Source organism: Bufo gargarizans, chromosome 11, assembly GCF_014858855.1.
Source record: "Bufo gargarizans isolate SCDJY-AF-19 chromosome 11, ASM1485885v1, whole genome shotgun sequence".
NCBI classification, from domain to species: Eukaryota; Metazoa; Chordata; class Amphibia; order Anura; family Bufonidae; genus Bufo; species Bufo gargarizans.
The window spans coordinates 86,423,286-86,446,279 of NC_058090.1; the positions used below are offsets into that span (position 1 = coordinate 86,423,286).

Below are 22,994 nucleotides of genomic sequence, written 5' to 3' on the forward strand. Positions count from 1 at the left end.
AACAATTAAAGATGCTATGACAGTAAGTCACTAAAACATGACAGTATGACATGTCTATGGAGATGTTCCCCTAGTGGTAGCCTCAAACATTTTAATCAGTGCTTTTTCATAATAAGACTCCCCTGGTGGTTGCCTCAAACTGTTCAATCAGTGCTTTTTAATAATGATGTTTTACTCTATTGCTGTGCCCGAGTTACTCACATAATGCTTCTCTGGAAGACAGACATGCAAGTAAGGCTACTTTCACACTAGCGTTCGAGCGGATCCGTTCTGAACGGATCCGCTCATATTAATGCAGACGGTGGCTCCGTTCAGAACGGATCTGTTTGCATTACCATGAACAACAAAAAAAAAAAAAAAAAAAACATTTTTTTATTTTTTATTTTTTTTGTTCATGATAGTGCAAACGGATCCGTTTTGACTTTACATTGAAAGTCAATGGGGGACGGATCCGTTAGAAAATTGAGCCATACTGTGTCAACTTCAAATGGATCCGTCCCCATTGACTTACATTGTAAGTCTGGACGGATCCGTTTGCCTCCGCACAGCCAGGCGGACACCCGAACGCTGCAAGCAGCGTTCAGGTGTCCGCCTGCTGAGCGGAGGACAAACGGTGCCAGACTGATGCATTCTGAGCGGATCCGTATCCACTCAGAATACATTAGGGCTGGACGGATCCGTTCGGGGCCGCTTGTGAGAGCCTTCAAACGGAACTCACAAGCGGAGCCCCGAACGCAAGTGTGAAAGTAGCCTTAGGTTCCTTTCCAAAGGGAAAGGAAATCTGAGCGTCTTATACTAAGAACCCAGCAATTTCTTTCCTTAGAGCAAAGAAAATTTGCTTAACTGCCTGAGAGGCCTTGGCTGGGGTACTACATGTCCTTATGAAGGGTGCAGAGCATGCATGAACACTATTGTAAGCCAGTCAACATTATTCTGTGTTTCTGAGAAAATACAGGAAAATCAGCACTTCTTGCATCAGATAGGCTTAGGAAAGCTAATATGAATGCAGAGGGTTATTTCCAGGCCTACAATACTCCGCACACGTACTACACATCTTAGGCAATCTCCGGAATGCAAATATATATATATATATATATATAGCCCAGAAACCCACTATAGTGTAGTAGACTCTCTCCTCCTAGAGTCTTTTCAGAAAACAAGTCCTAGGAGATGAGTGTTATATACCAACTTTCAGCGAACCTGGAGCAAATTTTTATGGAGGTAGAATGGATTCGCACCTGAATCGAACTTTTAACAATCAGATCCAAAACTAATTGCAAGAAATTTGCTCATCTCTAGTTTAGATGTAGATTTTCTACGAGCAGAAGCCAAGAATGGCAAACAAATGTCATAGTCCATTCTTTCAGTAATACCAGTAGACTGGTATCCCTCTCCAAGACCCCCACTGATAGTATCCCATAGAAGCCTAAAATACAGCACATTGGGATAAAGATTTCACAAAAGCATGTCTGGTCTTCCATAATGACAAATCAACCACGTGTCTACACTTGCCTTGATAATGTAGAAGCAGCAAGATGATGTTCCACAGACGCTGCTTGAACTTCTTCGTTTTGAGGACACGTAGCTATGGACACCACCTCTTGTTCAGGAGATTGGTTTTCAGGATCACAATATATTTTGAAGGACTCTCCAGACTGAACAGGCTGCAATGAAAAGATAATTCCCAAAATGCTAGCCGTGTGGTAAGCAGTAGGCATCAATAATGCTAAATCTAGTCCAACATAAAAGACTCTATACTAAAATGCTTCATCTGTTGCCTCCAACCATAAATTCCCTATCTAGTGCATGACAAAAAAAATCCTACCTCATATCGTTGATTTAACAGCCTATTCTATATCAAATCGGTGGGGTAAACCCAGAGTACCCAGAGGAAACTTACACAAACACAGGGAGAACATACAAACTTCCTGTAGATGTTGTCCTTGATCAGATTTAAACCTAGGTCGAAGTCACCATGATGCCACCTGTTACCCCACTGGAAGACCACCAAACTTCCTGCTCATTCCAATCTCCATGAGAGGCAGACTACCAAATCTGCCGTTACACACAGCGATTGTGTCACCTTACTTCACGCCCTCTCATTCCAGCACTGTTCCTTCAATAAAAAGGCAGCACGCTGAGGGAAGCGACCCAGCTGCACTTGGGGGAGGTCATCTCTTTCGGCACACAGGGGAGAGGTCTGCTAACAGATTTTCTCAGCTGTGCTCTCACTGCCAGTGTCCAGCCAATCTTTAGACGGGGCCCTTCTGGCAAACATCCCTTCCATGCGACTGGTGGCCCGCCATTTTCCCGGCAATTGATTAGAGCAGCGCTCTTCTTTCTGGTACCCTACTGTAGGGCTGAGTTAGTGCTTACTTACAGCACTTCTAACCCCTGCATGCCCGGGCAGACATTAATTTAGTCACCGCTTTCCTTCCTAGCTAGGACCCTAGCTCTCTTCACTTCCACTCTCCACCGCAAGGCAAGGCTTCCTTTCGATTCATTTTGCCACTTCTCCAGTCCTAGACAGGAAATCCTCTCAGGACCATTAATGGAAAAAGTCCTTTAAACCCAATCCTTCTTGGCATCCCAGACGTAAAGGGGCTGCCTAGAGTTAGACAAACCTGGCTTCCTTCATGCCCCCCTTCCTGTCCATGGGATGTGTCTGGTATTGCAGCTCATCTTCCATTGAAGTGAAAGGGGCTGAGCTGCAATACCAGACAAAACCTTGAACAGGTGTGGCAAGAAATCAGCAATTACAACCTTTTTAAAATCCTCCTTCAACAAGTCCGCTTCTACATGAATCACAGCACCCACCCAATGCGCTCAGGGTTGGGGGAGGGGCCATTACATCTGTTTCGGGAGGTGTAGCCTTCTCACATTTCCGACACATGGGTTTGCCAGGTAAACTCAGCAGGGTACAAGATTGTTTTTGCTTTAAAGAAGCTCTCGCAAAAATGTTTATTCTCTGACCTACTAGAATGATACATCGGTACATCTGTAGTGAATGTAATCTTCTCATCAGTGACTATTTCTGAGTTATAACCTCCCTTCTGATCCTCAGCTGTGTCATGTGACCAACTCTCTGATCTCCAACTGACACAGAACAGGATATTCTGAGACTGTCACACTATAAGGAGATCATCCAGGTACAAGATGATTATGATGTCCATCTCCTTATTTGCGCCATTAGTTTTGTGAAGATTCTCGGTGCCTGAGACACCCCAAAGGGAAGCGCTCTGAACTCTAGATGAAGGACTGAATCTTTTGTCTGCACTGCAACCCTGGGATGTATGGGTATGTGATAATAGGCGCCCTTTAAATCTATTGACGCTATAATGCAATTAGGGAACAGATGAAGGATTGTTGATGCTACTGATTCCATACGGGTCTTTCAGATTTGTTATAGTCCGATAGGACCCGTTTGGTTTGGGGACCAGAAAAAGTGTTGAATACAATACTTCCCTCTTTCCTGCCGGCACCGAGATTAAGACCGCTTTGCCCCTTTGGTCTTTTATTTCCCTTAATAAAGCTGCCTGTTTCGGGGAACGCTGTGGTAAAGCTGTCATTTTTACTCTCCTTGGCGAGGACTGTAAAAATAACCTCTCCCCCCCACCAGAGGCCTGGCGTCATTGCTGAGATATGTTTTCAAGACTGAGGTTTGAACTTAAACAACAGACCTTGATTTATTTCTTCTCCAATCCAAGCTTTTCCTTTGGTCCCTAGCCTCCTCTCTAAATTGAAACAGCTTTCTTTGTTTGGAAAAAGATGGTACTAGAAACGCTTTTTTCTTGTCAGAGACTTTGACCCATATATCATCCAGTGCGGGACCAGACAGAAAAATACCCCGACAAGGACGGACACCCAATTTGGATTTTGATGCAATGTCCCCTTTCCACCCCTTTAACAATAGGGATCTTTTGGCAGAATTGGACAAGCCGCTGCTCTGGCTGACAGTCTTAACGCGTCAGCCGATGTGTCTGAAATCAAATCAACTGCCTTCAGCATAGTAGGGATTGCTTCCAGCAGTAGTTCTCCCAGGGTTTTACTAGCTAAATGCGATTCTAACTCCCCCAACCAAACCTTAAAGGGCTTCTGTCACCCCACTAAACCGTTATTTTTTTGTTTTTTTGTTTACTTATAATCCCTATACTGCGATGTATGCCTACATAATCTAATTAATCATTTTGGTCCAGTAGATTGCATATTTTAAAAGCACGTTTTTAACACAAATTACCTTGCTACCAGCAAGTAGGGCGGCTACTCGCTGGTAGCAGCCGCATCCTCCGATCCTAAAGACGCCCCCTCCTCATGTTGATTGACAGGGCCAGGATCGTTCTCTGCTGGCCCTGTTTGCATTCAAAATCTCGCGTCTGCGCCGTACCTGTCTTCAATCGGCGCAGGCGCACTGAGAGGCGGCCACTCGCTTGGCCGCTCCATCCTCAATGCGCCTGGTGTAGATGTGACGTCATCGGCACAGGCGCATTAAGGAGCGCGCCTGCGCCGACTGAATACCGTTACGGCGCAGGCGCGAGATCTTGATAGCAGACAGGGCCAGCAGAGGACGATCCCGTTCCCTGGCCCTGTCAATCAACATGCGGAGGGGGCGTCTTTAGGATCGGAGGATGCGGCTGCTACCAGCAAGTAGCCGCCCTATTTGCTGGTAGCAAGGTAATTTGCATATTTTAAAAGCACGTTTTTAACACAATCTACTGAACCAAAATGATTAATTCGATTATGTAGGCATAAATCACAGTATAGGGATTATAAGTAAAAAAATAAATTAAAAAAAAAAAAAGGGTTAGTGGGGTGACAGAAGCCCTTTAAGTGACCTAGCCACGAATGTCTTAGCAATATTAGGTTTAAAGGAAAAAGTGGATGCCTCCCAATTTTTTCTAAGATGGGTGTCAGCTCTTATCCATTAGGTCTTTAAGAGTATCCAAATCCTCAAAAGGGAAGGACGATTTTTTTTTAGGGGCATCCACCCGCGGTACATCTTGCCATGCCACTATTTACTGATCAGGTAAAAGGATACTTCCTTTTCCCTGATCTAAGAAAAAAATTAAAATATATATATTTTATTTTTTTTAATCAGGCTTGTTCCCCCATCCCCCTCCCCAATTTCTTAAAGAGGACCTTTCACCAGAATTAAACTTCTAAAGTAACTATACAGGCATGTAGAGCGGCGCCCAGGTATAACAGTAAGTGCAGGGGGGTCCCTGGGCGCCGCTCTACATGCCTGTATAGTTACTTTAGAAGTTTAATTCTGGTGAAAGGTCCTCTTTAACACAGTCCTGTATGGGAAACACTCTCGCTTTCCTTGGTCTCAGACTTTTAAACATTAAATCCTCTTTTGACCTGGATTCTTTTTAGTCTTCCATTTCCATAGTAGACCTTACTGCTCCTAATAAAAAGGTCTGTAGCCTCTACTTGAAATAATGGCCTCCCGGCAAGGTCCTCAGAGGTAGAGTCATGAATTTTCTATTAAGCTTTCTTCCTCCTAATCGGACTCAGTAGAGTATTATACCACAACCTGAACTTTCCTCTGTCTAGAGGAGCTAGGAAGTGATTTATAGGCTGTTCTACCGAAGAATGGACTTCCATTTTGACCAGGTTTTGAATGTTCTGGAAGAGAGATGGAGATTCTTCCGCTACCACTCTTCCAAACATGCTTGACAACAGGCTTTGGGCCAAGATGGGCTTAGCTTCTTTTTGCAAATCCCACGCTCTCTGCCTTTTGTCTTGTGGGTGACCTTCCTTGGGGCTCCTTAACCAGCATTAACACATAGCCAACAGTGAATAACAAGAAACAATCCCCTAACCAGGAGATAGTGGGGTACAACCCCCCCATTACCCCCAGGAGTACCATGCCAGATTCGGAGTGCTGCTCCTGCCTTCGGTGTGCTGTGGTCCACCCCCCTCTTTCTGCATCATCAGTGGAATTACAGGGGGACTCTGGAAGGGCGGTGGTCACCGTACAGCAACCTGCCACACTGCGGCTGCTCCCTTCCATGATGGCTGGCCAGCGTCTCCTTTCGAAGGGCGCACACCACCTGCCATGTTTCTGGCTCCTCCACTCCTGCACCTAGTGTGGAACGTACGCGTCACATCCTGCGCAGGCAACTCACCGCACATCCGGAAACAGGTCCTGCTAGTACACGCCGCTCCGATGTGTAGGGAGAGGACAGATTCCCCTCCCTCCTGGAACATCGCCCAGCTGCAGGCAGAAGGGACATGAGGAAGCCAACAGGAATCCCCCCATGGCACCGAAAGGAGACAACCCGGGCTTCACAGCGGCTCCTAGTGGAGTCTTACGCCGTCAGGTACCCTCCACTAGGTATATAATTCAACCCTAGAGGTCCTGCAGCCTGCAAAAATTAGATTCGGGAAAGATCTATACACCTGTCCTATGGACAGGAAACAGGAAGAAACTAGGAGTGGAGAGAGGAGGAATCCTTTTCAAGATCTGGGAAGTTCCTGTTTCCTGTCCGGAAGGGGGAGGATCTCTCACAGGTGCTGTCATTGGGTGTAATGGAAAACTAGGTATTAGAGTGTCAATCATCAGTAGGTGGGCGGGAGAGCAGGGATTTATGAATAACCATGACTCTTCTCAGGTGTCCGCGACTTTTCCAGGCCTGGGCTGCAACGATTGTGATGTTTGTTCTCAGCAACCACTTACTTTTAACTTATAAATGACAGACCTCTGAAATCAACTAATCTGTTGATAACGTTAATGACAGGTTCCTTTTAATGTAAAACAGAAACTTAGAACACAAGACGAGTGTCTTTACCTGGTCAGCTGCCGTTTCTTGATTTGTGACAGAGTTTGCCTTTAGTCGTTTCTCCATTTCTTCAATCTGCCTCTCCATCTCTTGTCTTCGGAGAGCACTGGCCTGGAGTTCTTCTGAAAAAGAGAGAACACAGATTTCGTCTTCTAGCTACCTTGTGCATGGCGATTCTGTTCCCCACAGCGAGACAAAACAGTCACAGTACAGCTCTTAAGCATCTCCAAGAGTCCCACAAAGATGGAATGGAGTGTCAGTCCTCATGCTTGACTTCCCATCCATTCATCTGATCCTAGCCCTGATCCTGCAGCTGGGGAAGAGCATGGGGACACAATCCCTGTTCTGGCTAGTACTCAGGAAGAGTATGTCCGCCTCTGTATTCTTCCTTCCTCAGGTGATATTGCAAACCACAGATCTGTAGCTCCCAGTTTCCCCAGTCACTGGACGGGACTCCGTGTAGGTGAAACAAATTCAGCTTTATTGAACAACTGCACAGACTTATATACAGAAAGCGAACAGATAAGAACGTAATCCATCACATCCCCCTTTCCCTCCCCAGACATTCTGTCTGCCACACACCACAGGGGTCCACCTGCTAAAATAGCTCCAGACAGCCCTAGCAGGAGCCTACCCAAAATGTCCTTGTCCTGAGCTCTTACAGAGTACAATGGGAGATAACGAAGGGGGGGATGCTGACAGTCTTTTGAAACAAGTTACACAACATAATTACACATATCCAACACCAGTACACATTTAACTCAAACTGATGACCAGGTTGTCACATAGTTCCCCCAAGTTAAAGGACAGCAGACCCGGTGACAGCCTCTACGGGTCAACTTGGGGATGTCCATGAGGTTACAATCACCCTCTTCAGTTCCGTTTGCAGAGATAGTCCATGGTTATTGGCCTTGGGTTTCCAGAGCCTGTGTTAAAATAGGAAATTGGATGGCTGTAGGGCCAAGCTCCACCGCAACATCCATCCCTGGGCCCCGGACACCTGGCTCAACCAAACAAGGAGGCGGGGAGGGGGGGGGGGGGGTCTCCAAATTCCTAGGTCCGTAGTCGCTAGGAAGGAGGCTGGCCGTCAGCTCCCTCCAGGAGCCCAGGTCACGGTGGGTTCCGTGACACCTATGATACCTAGTGGAAAGGGGACAGCTTATAATTACCAGAATACCCTTTTAATGACTACCTCACATTCTAGTCAGTACCGTTTCAAATTCCCATTATGATCACAGGGAGGACTAGCATCATACGACAACGCATCCCCTTATTTCCATAACCCAGCACTGTAAGAGGACAAACCTGCTCTCTTCTTCCGGATCTTTACCATGTATATTTCTGCCCGGATCTCCTCAAAAGAGAACTCCTCCATACCAGCATAGACTTTGTTTTTGCAGTACATGACCATCTCCTCTTTGCCTTCTGCATTTCTCTGCAGCCGCTGTAGGGGATCCTCTTCCTTACCAGGCTTACGAGAACTCAGGACGCTGCTGACTGAAGGATTAATTTTGCAAGGTGTTCTAAAGAAGAAAAAAAGTAGTAGGAATACATTTAGCATTATGAATAGTTTTACACAACCCCGGTAAATAGAGAGGGGGTGAGTCACAGTTAATGATGCCCCTACTAGCCCAAAGCTCTCCCACTCTGGATATGTTTGGTGGCATTTGCTACATCTCGAATGCAGCAACTTCTGCAGAACAAAAGTGAAGTCACCCACAGCTTTGCCCAGCTGACCCCTCCTCAGTCAGTGAAAGGCAAGTAGTTATTTTGTACCGCTGTGCTCAGTTTCTCTATAGAATTGCAGGAAAAATAAAAATGTACCATAAATTGATAAAAATTAGGGTTACAGGTGTGGAAAGTTTGAAAATTATCTCCTACGCACAGGATAAGGAAGCACTAGCTGATCGGTGAGGGATCACACTGCTGAAACCCCCAGCAATCTAAAGAAGAGGGGTCTCATGTCTCCAATCCTGATGGGGCGGTAGGTCAGGCATGCGTCATGCTGCTCCACTAATTGTCTACGGGACTGATGGAGATAGCCGGGTACAGCGCTGGGCTATTTCAGGCTGTCCCATACAGAATTAACTGAACGGTAGAGCTCCATCAGTACAGGGACATGGGACCCTAGTACTCGGATTCATTGGGGGTCCCAGCATTCGGGCCCCCATGATCAGTTCGTTATCCACAATCCTATGAATAGGGGAGAACGTAAACTCCTTCGAGATAAAAGGTCACTCAATCACTACTTCAGACTCAACTTAGACAACCACTTCCGAAGAAGAAAAGCAGTTTGTAGTTGACGGCCAGAGTCACATGGGTGTCCACAATGAAGGGCACATAAATCCCAACATATTCAGAAAAATAACTGGTTTTCAAGCACGTTTAGTGCCCTGCTTCGCTTGGATTCTCAACCTAACATCTGTGTGTTTTCAACGAAAAGCAAAAAAGTCTCCAAGTCGTAACAACGGTTGAAGGATTCTTACACTGTCTGTTGCTCGGCCATTTCATCCACGTACGGAGTGAAGCTGGGGAAGCTCGGAGAGGGCTCGCTGCTGGGGGTCTGATGACTGCTTCGCGAAGGCTGAAAAGAAAAATTCAGAAAAAAAGGAGGAGAATTAAAAGTGAAAACCACTGCAGGGACATTCACCAAGTATGGAGAGGTTATCCACAGCCAACCAACCTACCTTCCCGGAGTTCCAGGCTCTTGCTTTTTGTTCATTTTCTTTTGCTCGTGCGGTTGGCAACGCTGCCCAGGGTTGAGCAGTTACTGGGGGCATGTCTCCAAACACAGCAGCTCCTGAATTCTCATTGAATACAGCAAAACGAGAGCTACTTGGAATCTGCTGTGGAGGAGCACTTAAACCTTGGTTGCGAGCTAGAAAAAGAAAAAAAAATGAAAAAACATACATTTCTACTAATGGTCACAATAATATGGGGAGTGAGCAGAGTACTACATAAAAAAATAAAAAAACTCTAGAACCTACATTTAACTGCATCTCCCACTCTGTTTATCGGAGCCCTCACTTTATTCTTTCCTTTGGTTTTTAAATCGACCAGTGAACTGCGCTGTGGTTCGGCAACTTCAGAATCCTCTTCGTCAGCCCCTTCGCTGATTCTCTGCAATACTTGCCGTGAGACTCGTGCTTGGAATTGTCTGCAAAAATATAATAGATTAATGGATGCTGCAGGACAAGTAGCGTTATGGATGAGGATGCAGATGGACAGACCTTCTGAACTTGGGGTAAGTGGGTCATCAAGAGAACATGCATTTCCTTCCCCATAGGTATTATTCCCGCTTCACATGAGCCATCCAGGAAATACAGTCAGTCAGTTAGCCACGGCTTGTACGAGTGGAACTCGGGGTATTGAAGTGATCTAAAATACGCCCAACCATGGGTGTATTGTGCCATACTCAGCGCATCATGAGAGTACAGGACTGCAGACCAGCAGTCAGGCAACAATTCACAGCATCATAGATCACACAAAAAATACCCCCTTTCTGTATAGTAAAAAAATACTGTAAGGGATCGGCCTCTCTCAGGGGTTCGAAAGCCGGAATTAGACTTACCGGTAGTTCAGTTTCCACGAGATCACCACGACGGCTAACAAGGAGATTGACCCCTGACCTCTGTAGGGGCAGGAACAGAGAGAGGGTTTAAATCCCCCCCTCCCACCACCAGCACCAGTGTGTCCAAAATTACAGAGACAGAAATAAGTGGTGAGAACAGAAAAAATAATGAACCGAGAGGGTATTACTCCATAACCTCCCAGGTAAGACTAAAGGAAGGGTAGGGAATATATGTGCCGTCGTGGTGATCTCGTGGAAACTGAATTACCGGTAAGTCTAATTCCGGCTTTCCACCTCATCACCACGACGGCTACAAGGAGATATAAAAAATTATAGCTTAGGGGGGGGGGGACCGCCTGAAGGACCTTACGTCCAAAAGACAAGTCTGAAGAAGATAGGTCTAACCTATAGTGTTTAGTAAAGGTGTGGATGTTAGACCAAGTAGCAGCTTTACAAATATCCTCAAGAGAAGCTCCGGCCCGCTCGGCCTGGGAGGAGGACATAGCCCGGGTAGAGTGAGCTCTCAAATTTGGGGGGCACGACAGACCTTGGGACTCATAGGAGATGGAGATGGAATCCTTTATCCACCGTGCTAAGGAGGACCTGGAGGCTTTTAGACCCTTATTCTTACCTGAAAATAAGACAAATAGGTTGCTGGATTTACGGAACCCCTTTGATACCTCAAGATACCGTAAGACAGAGCGTCTTACATCTAGAGAGTGGAAGCTAGATTCCCTAATATTAGAGGGGTTACTGCAAAAGGAGGGTAAGACTATCTCCTGGTTACGGTGGAAATCCGATACCACTTTAGGCAAAAAACCTGGGTCTAACTTAAGAATGATTCTGTCATCGGTGATACGGAGATAGGGTTCCTGTATCGATAGTGCTTGGATCTCGCCTAGCCTTCTTGCGGACGTGATGGCCACCAAGAATGCAGTTTTAAGCGATAGATGTTTGGTGGAACAACTAGATAGGGGCTCAAACGGAGCAAGAGTCAAGCCAGTGAGTACCGTATTGAGGTCCCAGTTGGGGATCCTAGATTTTAGAGAGGGACGTAGTCGGGAGGCAGCTCTCATGAATCTTTTGATCCAGCGATGACCGGCTAGATCTCGATCAAAGAAGCAAGCAAGTGCCGAGACCTGTACCCTCAGGGTAGAGGGTCTAAGACCTAATTCAAGCCCCTGCTGGAGGAAGTCCAAGATTTTCAGAAAATTGGGCGGCTCTAAATTTGGGGCAGGGTTGCCAATCCAGGTACAGAATCTCTTCCAAATCTTTAAGTAAATTGAGAAGGTAACCTTCTTCCTACTCGCTTTTAGGGTGGCTATCACTTGGTCTGAGAGCCCTTGGGACTTCAACCTCTGGACCTCAGGATCCAGGCTGACAGCTTGAGGAAGCTCGGATCTGGGTGTAGGATTGGCCCCTGGTGAAGCAGGTCCCTCCTGGAAGGAAGAGGCCAAGGGTCCTCTACTGATAGATTTTTTTAAAGAAGAGAACCAGCTCCTTTTCGGCCAATAGGGAGCTATTAGAATTAGTGTCGTATCTTCTAGGTAGAGTTTCTGGATTATCCTGGGAAGTAGAGGCAAAGGTGGGAATGCATAACTGAGGTCCCAGTCCCAATGAATCGTGAGCGCATCCAGCGCCCAGGGATTGTCCCGTGGGTTTAGCGAGCAGAACGTTGGTACCTTTGCGTTCTTCTTGGAGGCGAACAGATCCACTTGTGGAGTGCCCCATCTTTCTGCCAGAACCTGAAATACTTCTTGATTCAGGGACCACTCGGTATGATCTATTAACTGGCGACTGAGGTAGTCTGCTTCTACGTTCAGTATTCCTTTTAAGTGAATTGCGGAGATGGAACTCACATGGGATTCTGCCCAGTTGAAGATCTTCCTTGCAATAGACATCAGTTTCTCCGATCTCGTGCCTCCCTGGTGAGAGAGATAAGCCACCGTCGTCGTGTTGTCCGAAAGGATTTTTACGTGCTGACCCACCAGAAGGGTTTCTGCAGCCTTCAGGGCTTTCCAGACTGCTTCCAGCTCTCTGAAATTGGAGGACTGAGAGCGGGTTGTTGGAATCCAGGAACCTTGGAACAAATGATCTCCCACTTTCGCTCCCCATCCTTTTCCGCTTGCGTCCGTAAGTACTTGAATGTAGGGAACCTTCTCCCAGGCAACTCCCAAGGACAGATTGCTTGTGCTTTTCCACCAATTCAGGGAGGTCTTCACCGCTAGGGGAATCAGAACTTTGTGATCCAAGGAGGACTGTTGTTTGTTCCAAGTTCTGAGGATCCATGCTTGGAGAGATCGGAAGTGGGCCTGACTCCATGGGACGGACATGATACAAGACGAGAGACGACCCAGGAGGCTCATAGCTTCCCTTATGGGACATGACCTCCTGTTCTGGAAACGTCGAACCTGTAATTGAAGGTTTTTGACCTTGTCTGGTGGAAGGAAGGTATGCTGCGTTCGGGAATCCAGGATGACGCCCAAGAACTGGATAGTGCTGGAGGGCACCAGGTTCGATTTTTTCATGTTCACCAACCAACCCAGATTTTGAGTGAGAGACAGGAAGGTTTGAAGGTCTGTTCTGAGTTTGTTCTCCGAATTCCCAATTAAGAGGAAATCGTCCAGGTACGGTATAATCACCAGACCTTTGTGTCTCAGGAAGGCCACCATCTCGACTACCAGCTTCGTAAACACTCTGGGTGCAGATGATATCCCAAAGGGGAGGGCCGTAAACTGGAAGTGATGAGTTACTCCCTTGTGGTCCTGGATGGCGAACCTCAAGAACTTTTGTGACTCTGGGTGAATTGGGACGTGATAGTAGGCGTCCTGAAGGTCTACTGAGCACATCAGGGCGTTCCTCCCTATTAATGGAATCAGGGACTTCAGGGATTCCATCCTGAACTTCCGATAAATGACAAACTTGTTCAGGGCTTTCAAGTTTATAATTGTGCGGAATGAGCCCTCTTTTTTCTCTACCAAAAACAGGTTCGAATAGAACCCTTGTCTTTGCTGTGTTGACGGGACTTGTACTATCACGTCCGTCGCCAGAAGACTTTGGACGCCTTGCAGAATCTTTTTTGCGCACTTTGGGGGAACTTGGGTTGGTGACAATGAAGCGGTTTGGGGGAGATGAAGAAAGTTCGATGTGGTACCCGGATTTTATTATGTCCCGAACCCAAGGGTTCAGGGTAGTGGACTCCCAGGGAGTCAGAAAATTCTTCAATCTCCCCCCAACTCTGGCGTCATTGCTTGTCCGAGGGCTTATTCTGGGAGGAGGAGGGGTTGTTCCTACCCCTGCCCCCTTTTGGGTAACTCCAGCGTCCTGACTTCCCTTTATCCTTAAAGGGTCTATTCTGGCTGGTGGGGGCCCGAAAGGGATATCTCCTTTTATAGGGTCTCTCCTCTGGGAACCCCTTTTTTTTGTCCGCCGCTTTCTCCAGGATACGGTCTAGGACGGGCCCAAAGACGTATTCCCCCGAGAACGGGATGGAGCAGTTTCATCTTTGATGTGTTGTCACCTGACCAGCTCTTCATCCACAAGGCACGGCGGGCCGCATTAGAGAGCCCGGCATCCTTTGCCGCAAATCTGACAGACTCAGCTGAGGTGTCTGCCATAAATGCTGTGGCGGATTTCAATAGGGGGAGGGACCTTAGGATCTCATCCCTGGAAGTATTATCTCTGATGTGAGATTCCAGTTCCTCTAGCCACAGCCTCATGGATCTTGCCACTGAGGTAGCTGCGATGTTTGTTTTTAAAGTGAACATCGCCGCTTCCCACGATTTTTTTAAGAGGCTATCTGCCTTCCTATCCATGGGATCACGCAGCTGAGAAGTGTCTTCAAAGGGCAAGGCAGTCTTCTTATTGACCTTTGCGACTTGAATGTCGACCTTTGGTGTTTCACTGAAAATTTTTGCTTCGCTCGAGTCAAACAATAGCCGGTTCTTAAAGGACCTGGACACCCCCAACCTCTTTTCCGGGTTGGACCACTCGTCCAGCACCATATCTCGTATGTTCTCGTTTATTGGAAACACCCGGGTCTTTTTAACCCTGAGTCTCCCAAACATCTCATCCTGGACCGAGTGGGCTCTAGGGGTTTCTTCGACCCCCATAGTGGCCCGGACCGCCTTTAGAAGGTCTGGCATCTCGTCCAATGAAAAGCAGAATCTTCTATCTGATTCTGAATTATCAATATCAGAGGAGGCCCCCTCGTCCTCCCAGGCTCTAGATGATGAGGCATCTTCCTCTATCATCTCCGGGTCTGATAAGGAGGGAGATGGACCCCTACGTTTTTTTGGTGGAGGTGCATCCCTGGGTGAAGGCATCTGGGATAAGGAGGTTCTTACTTCCTCATGGATCAAGGACCTTAATTCGTTAAAGAAGGAAGGCTGTTCTTCAGCGATAACGCTAGAGATGCAGTCTTTGCAAAGCTTTTTGCGATAGTCGTCCGGAAGCCGTTTAAGGCAGGACACACACTTTGACTGTTTTCTGATTTTTTTCTGGGCCTCTGGGCCTCCTTAGCGACCTGGGAAGAATAACCCCCATTAGCCATACTAGGTATACATAGAACTAACAGTCAGAAGCCCCAAGCCAGAGAAGTGGAGGAGGAGGAACAAGCAACCTGGTACGGTGTCTAGGAACAAGTAACAGGGTGGAAAAAAAGCGCTTCCCCACAGGGGAACTTACTGCAGGCGGCACAGAAGGGTCTCCAGGGGAGCGGGGTTCGGTCGACATGACTGCACGCTGCTCCGATGTACGCCGGTACACTGAGACATTCGGCACCGCTGGCGCCGAAAATTTGAATGGGAGACGCCTCTGAATGACGTCACTTCCCTCGTCCACCGGAAGTGACGTCTGCCGCTTTCCTGAAGCGCTTAGGCGCGCACCCGGCGATAGCCAAGCCGGCCCGGCGGGAGAACGCGACCCGGGAGCAGGCTCACATATTATAATGGAGCGAGTCCTCCCTCCTTCACCCCTGCCCAGCGTTAGTACGAGGACCGCAGGAGGGCAGGGGGAACACCCGGTAGGTGTCAGGAAGTTACATTCTCTTCATCTCCCCGCAGGGAGACTCTCTCTGCCCCTGTCCTCTGTAGGGACAGGAAACACTGGTGCTGGTGGTGGGAGGGGGGGATTTAAACCCTCTCTCTGTTCCTGCCCCTACAGAGGTCAGGGGTCAATCTCCTTGTAGCCGTCGTGGTGATGAGGTGGAAATTACAGATGAGCGAATTTCCGCTTATGAAATTCGTTCACACTTCGTTTGTTAGTGAAGGTGAATTGCGTTATGGATTCCGTTACCAAGGACCATAACGCAATTCTATTCCGTTATTCATTCCGTCACAATAGAAGTCTGTAGGCTGCAAGACGAATCCGTCCCGTTTCCGTTATGCAGGAGAAGATAGGTTTTTCAGCCCACAGACTTTTATTATGACAGAATGAATAACGGCATTCCGTCATAGAATTGCGTTATGGTCCGTGGTAACGGAATCCATAACGCAATTAACCTTTTACCAACAAACGAAGTGTCACCAAATTTCAAAATAAGAAATTTGCTCATCTCTAGTCGCAATCACAGACTTCTCCAATGGGGTTCAAGTCCAAAAGCTGCTTTATTTTGGCACTTCAGCACCATCAGACACAAACATCGAAAATAAACACCTGCCTGTCTGGGCTCTACCTAATACACGTGTTGTCTCTACCTCACCTATAGAACGCTGTTCACACATGGGATTAGATCCGGCTTCCTCAGCCATATATACGGTCCAGCAGCCTCCAGGCTGTGACCACACGCAAAAACTAAAAAAAGTCCGGTATCTGAAGGGTTAAAATGTATTGCCTTCGTGGAGGCAAAGGAAGTCGCGCATAACTTTGGTGAATGAATCGGAAACCGAAGTCAGGTTTGGTACTGAGGTACCATTCGGCAACTCAAATTAAGTTCTATATATGAGATGGGGGGGGTTTGATATCGCAGCACTGTGCATGGTTTCCTGCTGCGTGTGAACATGACCTACGGTAGATCAATCTGCTCAGATCTGGAATTTCTTACTTGTGATGAATCTCGAGCTTCTCTAGAGGCTCAGCTCTGCACTGGATGCCATCTTGGAATAAGGAGTCTGCTTTCTTGTAATTGCCCCTGGCTTCATACTCTTCCGCCCACGTGATGTAGAGTGGCGCATGTAGAATGCCAATCCCTTGGCTGTGCAGATAGCTGTACAGGTCTACCGGCTCTGTGCAGAAATGTGCCTAGAACATCAAGAAAGCATGTAAGGGGCAAAAAACGTATGCTATATCTTCACATTTATAGAGCAACTACTACCCCCATCACGTCACTTCTAAACATATAAAGGTAAAATGCATCAAACATCAGCATAACAGTTATTAGTCCTCCAAATGCTGAGGCTTCGGAAAGTAAAATTAGTGAAGTATTTTGTGGAACTTACAAATTTGAGGCAAATGTTGAGATAGCGCAGATCCCCATAATACTTCTGCTCCTGGTGGAAAATCTTGACCGCTCTCTCAAGCAGTGGACACAGGTTGCTCTCTTTACCGCCCTGAGGAAACGCTTGCTCTGCCCACTTTATATACCTACACGATAGGAAAAGTTCACCTTTTGACATTCAGAAAGCTAGTAAAGAACCACCAATTATGACACGCCTGTTAAAGATGTTGTGCCACCAAATATCATATTTATAAGGGCTTGTAATTATAAAAGTGCATACAGCGCCAAATCTGCAAAAGAGCCAGCACCCAGGTAGGAACAGATTACACTGTCAGCTGCCAGAGGGGGAAGGAGATGGATTCTGTCTACAGCCTATCTCCAGGAGCAGAGATCTGCAGCTGCACCAAGTGGGAACGGAAAAAACAAACATATAGTGCCTCTGGCTGAACAGAGACATTAAGAGATCCAGAAAAGACTCGCTGCCAAGACATTAAGGGGGTCATTTATGAAGCTGAAATACTCATATTAGGCGTATTTCAGGCGTAGATTGCGGCTTTTCCCCGCTCACGCCAGGTGGGAAGGGGATGGGCCAAGCAGGCCCATAATTATTTACCATAGACAGCTCAGAAGCAGTGGTGGATCTGCCGAAGTTATGAAGAGGCCAGCGCCTCTTCATAACTCCAGCGGATCCACCGCCAGGTATAGAGGTTTATTAAAGAGGACCTTTCACTAGTTTAAAAAGTATAAACTAACTATATCAGTGGGCTGAGAGCGGCGCCCAGGGGTCCCCCTGCACTTACTAGTATGTCTGGGCGCCGCTCCGTTCGCCCGGTATAGGCTCCGGTGTCTGCAGCTCCTTCTTTTGTAGTGGGCGGAGTTTTTGTATTAGGGTTGTCCCTTGCTGCAGAGCTGGCCAATCGCAGTGCACAGCAGCAAGGGACACACCTAATACAAAAACTCCGCCCAGTACAAAAGGAGCTGCAGACACCGGAGCCTATACCGGGCGAACGGAGCGGCGCTCAGACATACTAGTAAGTGCAGGGGGACCCCTGGGCGCCGCTCTGCCCACTGATATAGTTAGTTTTTACTTTTTAAACTAGTGAAAGGTCCTCGTCAAGACCGGTTTTAATGAATGAACCCCTAAATTCTTTGCAGCAAAGGTTCTGCCTTCACTTGAGCAAAAACGGACCCTCTGTCATCTAGCCATCATTGTCCTTCAGGATCTCCCTACTGTTGTTGTATTCACCAAATCCATCCTCCCTGATCTCCAATCTGCTCTGTAACTTCTCCAGAATGCGCCTTATCCTGATTACACAGTGCTCCCTCAAGTTACAATATTAATTGGTTCCAGGACGACCATTGTATGTTGAGTAATTGGTTCCAAAGCCCCAAAATGTCATCCAAGATAAGAGAAACTGAATATTTAAGAAAAATAAGCAGATAACTAAGAAATATCAAACAAGTCCTTACAGATAATAGTCAGGAGGAGCCGCTAACTAGTAACTAATCCAGCGATTATACCAGAGAAGTGACCTTGATTGGTTGGATCGGAGTCTGAGACATTGTATGTGGAGTCTGGTTTGAACTTACGATGGGTCAGGAAAGACAATTGGAATGGAAGGAGCTCGGCACCTACAAGCTCCATCACTATACAAATGGCGGAGTTCTGACACAGGAGCTAATCAGGAACTGTTGATTGCCGCAGTTATGGGTGTCGGACCCCCACTGACCAGATATTGATGGTCTATCCTGAGGATAGGCCGTCAGCAATAAAATCCTGGAAGGACATGACTGGTGGGGAGATGAATGTTACATACCGGTCCCATACATCCAGAGGATCATCTCCAGTGTAGAATCGAAGCTCCAATTCAAAGGCCCTTAAAAGACAGAACGATAAATGAAGGAAGGAAAAAAATCAAATACATTTCAGAAATTCAAATACTGGTTAAATATCTGAGCTTCAATTGTCTAAAACAGGCATGCTCAACCTGCGGCCCTCCAGCTGTTGTAAAACTACAACTCCCACAATGCCCTGCTGTAGGCTGTTCAGGCATTCTGGGAGTTGTAGTTTTGCAACAGCTGGAGGGCCGCAGGTTGAGCATGCCTGGTCTAAAATAATCACGATTCTGGTATTGATATAGATACAGAACATGGCTGCAGATGGAGGACTATTCACCATTAAGATATATAGCATTTACAGCAGCAGCAAAGTGAGGCTACTTTCACACTTGCGGCAGTGTGATCCGGCGGGCAGTTCTGTCGTCTGAACTGCCCGCCGGATCCGCTGCTGACTGAAAGCATTTGTGAGACGGATCCGTCTTGTACATTTTTTCACATTTTTACCGGTCTGTGCAGGCTGGAAGGATGGAGACGGCATTCCTGTATTTTGAATGCCGGATCCGGCACTAATACACTCCTATGGGATACGATGCCGGATCCCCCATTCAGGCAAGACTTCAGTTTTTTTCGCCGGAGATAAAATCGTAGCATGCTGCGGTTTTCTCTTTAGCCTGATCAGTTAAAACGACTGAACTGAAGACATCCTGATGCATCCTGAACGGATTACTCTCCATTCAGAATGCATGGGGATATGCCTGATCAGTTATTTTCCGGTATAGAGCCCCTGTGACGGAACTCTATGCCGGAAAAGAAAAACGCAAGTGTGAAAGTGCCCTTAGGGCTCTTTCACACCTGTGTTCTTTTCTTCCGGCATAGAGTTCCGTCGTCGGGGCTCTATGCCGGAAGAATCCTGATCAGGATTATCCCAATGCATTCTGAATGGAGAGAAATCCGTTCAGGATGCATCAGGATGTCTTCAGTTCCGGAACGGAACGTTTTTTGGCCGGAGAAAATACCGCAGCATGCTGCGCTTTTTGCTCCGGCCAAAAATTCTGAACACTTGCCGCAAGGCCGGATCCGGAATGAATGCCCATTGCAAGGCATTGATCCGGATCCGGCCTTAAGCTAAACGTCGTTTCGGCGCATTGCCGGATCCGACGTTTAGCTTTTTCTGAATGGTTACCATGGCTGCCAGGACGCTAAAGTCCTGGCAGCCATGGTAAAGTGTAGTGGGGAGCGGCATACTTACCGTCCGTGCGGCTCCCGGGGCGCTCCAGAGTGCCGTCAGGGCGCCCCAAGCGCATGGATCACGTGATCGCATGGGGCGCTCTGACGTCACTCTGGAGCGCCCCGGGAGCCGCACGGACTAAGTATACCGCTCCCCCTATGGCAACCAGGACTTTAATAGCGTCCTGGGTGCCATAGTAACACTGAAAGCATTTTGAAGACGGATCCGTCTTCAAATGCTTTCAGTACACTTGCGTTTTTCCGGATCCGGCGTGTAATTCCGGCAAGTGGAGTACACGCCGGATCCGGACAACGCAAGTGTAAAAGAGGCCTAACTCTCCATTCAGAATGCATGGGGATATGCCTGATCAGTTCTTTTCCGGTATAGAGCCCCTGTGACGGAACTCTATGCCTGGTAAAGAAAAACGCTAGAGCGAAAGTACTCTGGGTGAGGTTTTCCAAAAAATCTGCATGGAAGTTGACCTGCAGGGTAGACTTCGATTCCACTATATACAGTCATGTGTCAGGTCCATGAACAGAAGATATGGAGGCTGCTGAATCACTCACTGCTTCTGCTGGTTGGTGTGATGGTTGGCGCTGTCTTGCTGGGAGAGAACCTCCTGCAGAGTGGACATCGCCCGGCCTTGGCGAAGAGGCTGAACGTTTTCCTTACTGAGCTCCCACTCGTCCCTTGCCTGTGCCATCCTGACTGGCTGCTGCACAACAGACAAAGGGGTAAAGATAATGCCCTGTGGTGAAAGGAGAATAATACCGCTACCCCAGCAGGTATAAATGGGCCCCGTCATCACCAATCAAACCCCCCTTTTGTCTCTACTATGAGGCACAAGACTCAATTCAGTCCAGTCCCTCTTAACTGCCGCAGTCGCTACTGACCGCGATGAACAGGGCGTTAGAAGTCACGCGTTCAGCCCTCTGTTCTGTCTCAAGCGCTCCTGCGTCCAAGCACCATTTGCCGATATTTATTCAGGCTACTGGCTGTAATCATAAATACCCCCTGATGAAGCGAGGAGCAAACCCCGTTGGATCCACATTACCATTTAGTAAGTCCCAGCCCGGTCGGTATTCTTTAATTTTAATCATCAATAGGGACGAGCGAATCGACTTCGGACGAGACATCCGAAGTCGATTTGCATAAAACTTTGATAGAATACTGTACGTAACGAGCGCTCCGTGCAGTATTAGAATGTATTGGCTGAGATGAGCCGAAGTTATTACTTCACAAAGCCTCGCGAGACTTCGGGTAATAACTTCACAAATTGATTTCTACTGTAAAAAAAAAAAAAATATATATATATATAATAATTTCACCCTTAGGCCTCATGCACTCGACTAAGTGTTTTGCGGACCGCACATGGCCGGCGCTATATAGAAAATGCCTATTCTTGTCTGCGACTGCGGACAAGAGTAAGACACCCTCTATATTTTTGCAGGGCCGCAGAACGGTACATTGGATGCGGACGGCACATGGCGTCTTGAAATCATGCGGATCCAGAATGACAGTCGTGTGAATGGACCCTTAGGCCCTATTGACACAACCGTATTTTTGCTCTGCATCCGATTCGCTTTTTTTTTTGCGGATCAGAGGCAGACCCATTCATTTCAATGGATCCGCAAAAAATGTGGACAGCACACATAGGTCCGTTTTGCATTCCTGCAAAAAAATAGAACGTATCCTATTTGTTTTTTTTCGGAAAAGAATAGGCATTGTTATAACGGGCCCGCCAAAAAAAAAAAACGGATGCGACATACGGTCGTGTGAACGCACACTTACTATGTTTCTAGATTTATGGCTAAACCCCAGCATAGAATCGAATCATGTTACAGGATAAATACATTATTATTATATGTGATGCAGGTCATTGTGGGGTTAAACTCTATTATTGTACAAATATACACTTTTTTTTGTTGTTAGAAAATAAGATTTTAAATATGTGGTCTATATAGTGTAGAGCTAAGGATTTGTAGGGGTTTATGACTGTGGCCCATGCCTATCCCAGAGGCAGAGTGGGAAACAGGTCCTAGCATGCGTTTATATACATACCGCAGCTCTGTAGAACTACAAGTTCCAGCGCCCCCTGCAGGAGGGAAGCCTCAGGAAGGACCCGGCCTGAAACGCGGCACCGGCCCCTTGTAATAAGCCACTTAGCGGCCGCTCCGTTATTCCCGCAGCTCAGGGAGTCTCCGCCGCACACCGCACATTCAAACTCGGGCAGCTGCCCTCTGATTGGCTCCCTCCGAGGAGCTGTCACGTGACGCGTCGACGTCGTCTTCTTCTTCTTCTTTACTTTGTGTTGATTCGCTGAAGCACACCACGTGATCCTAACGGAAGCAGAAAAGGAGCCTGGGAGATGTAGTTTTCCGTTCTTGGTCAGGGGTGTGGCTTACTTTGATAGGTTTTTCTCTCGTTAGGCGCCTTTATCCTGTCAGTCTTCCTTTAGGTTTAGGATATGAATGACTCCTGTAGGAATAGGGTCAAACAGAAGTGTCAGCCGAGGCTGGTAGACGACTTTGATGTTTTTTTTTATATTTTTTATTTTAACCCCTTCAAGACCCTAGGGATTTTCAGTTTTTGCCTTTAAAAATTTTAACTCCCGGAGCCATTTATTTTTTCCTTCACACAGACGTATGAGAGATTTCTAATGGCACCATTTAATATTGCATAAAACGGTGTTCGCTATGTAGTACTGACCCCCAGTATCGGTATCATTACGGCGCTACCATATTTATATCGTTTTTGTTGTGTTTTATTACTTTAAAAAAAATTACAACTTTGCAAAAAATGATCTTTTTTTGCCATATTCTGACCTGTTTTTATTGATACCCTTTTGCCATTTTTTTTTTTTAATTAAGCAACAAAAATGGCAATTCAGCCATTTTTTCTTTTTTTTTCTTCCCGGTTATGGATTTTTAATATTTTGGGCGTTGCAAATGATCTTTTTTTATTTTTATTCTGGGGAATGTAGGATTTGAATTTATGATTTTTAAAAATATATTTTTAGGTTCAAGGAAGTTTATTAAAGACTGCATTACAGGATATTAATTTAATTAGATAAGCAAAATAGCCCCCCGCAGGGGGCACAAGTGGTCCGAGTCTTATGTTGTGCAGGCAGGTAATCCG

At 46.9% G+C, this 22,994-nt stretch overlaps 1 protein-coding gene across 1 annotated transcript in view; it reads right to left on the minus strand.

The window, feature by feature from the left end:
• The window catches only part of BUB1B (BUB1 mitotic checkpoint serine/threonine kinase B), a 43,480-nt gene extending 21,401 nt beyond the window's left edge, over positions 1-22,079 (minus strand). Inside the window, 11 exon segments of the mRNA XM_044272649.1 lie at positions 1,513-1,664; positions 6,792-6,904; positions 8,088-8,305; positions 9,269-9,366; positions 9,470-9,660; positions 9,770-9,939; positions 16,397-16,593; positions 16,791-16,935; positions 18,607-18,666; positions 20,423-20,571; positions 21,918-22,079. Of these exon segments, the coding sequence (XP_044128584.1) occupies positions 1,513-1,664; positions 6,792-6,904; positions 8,088-8,305; positions 9,269-9,366; positions 9,470-9,660; positions 9,770-9,939; positions 16,397-16,593; positions 16,791-16,935; positions 18,607-18,666; positions 20,423-20,559 (1,481 nt within the window). The 5' untranslated portion in view covers positions 20,560-20,571; positions 21,918-22,079.
• Positions 22,080-22,994: the final 915 nt, after the last annotated feature.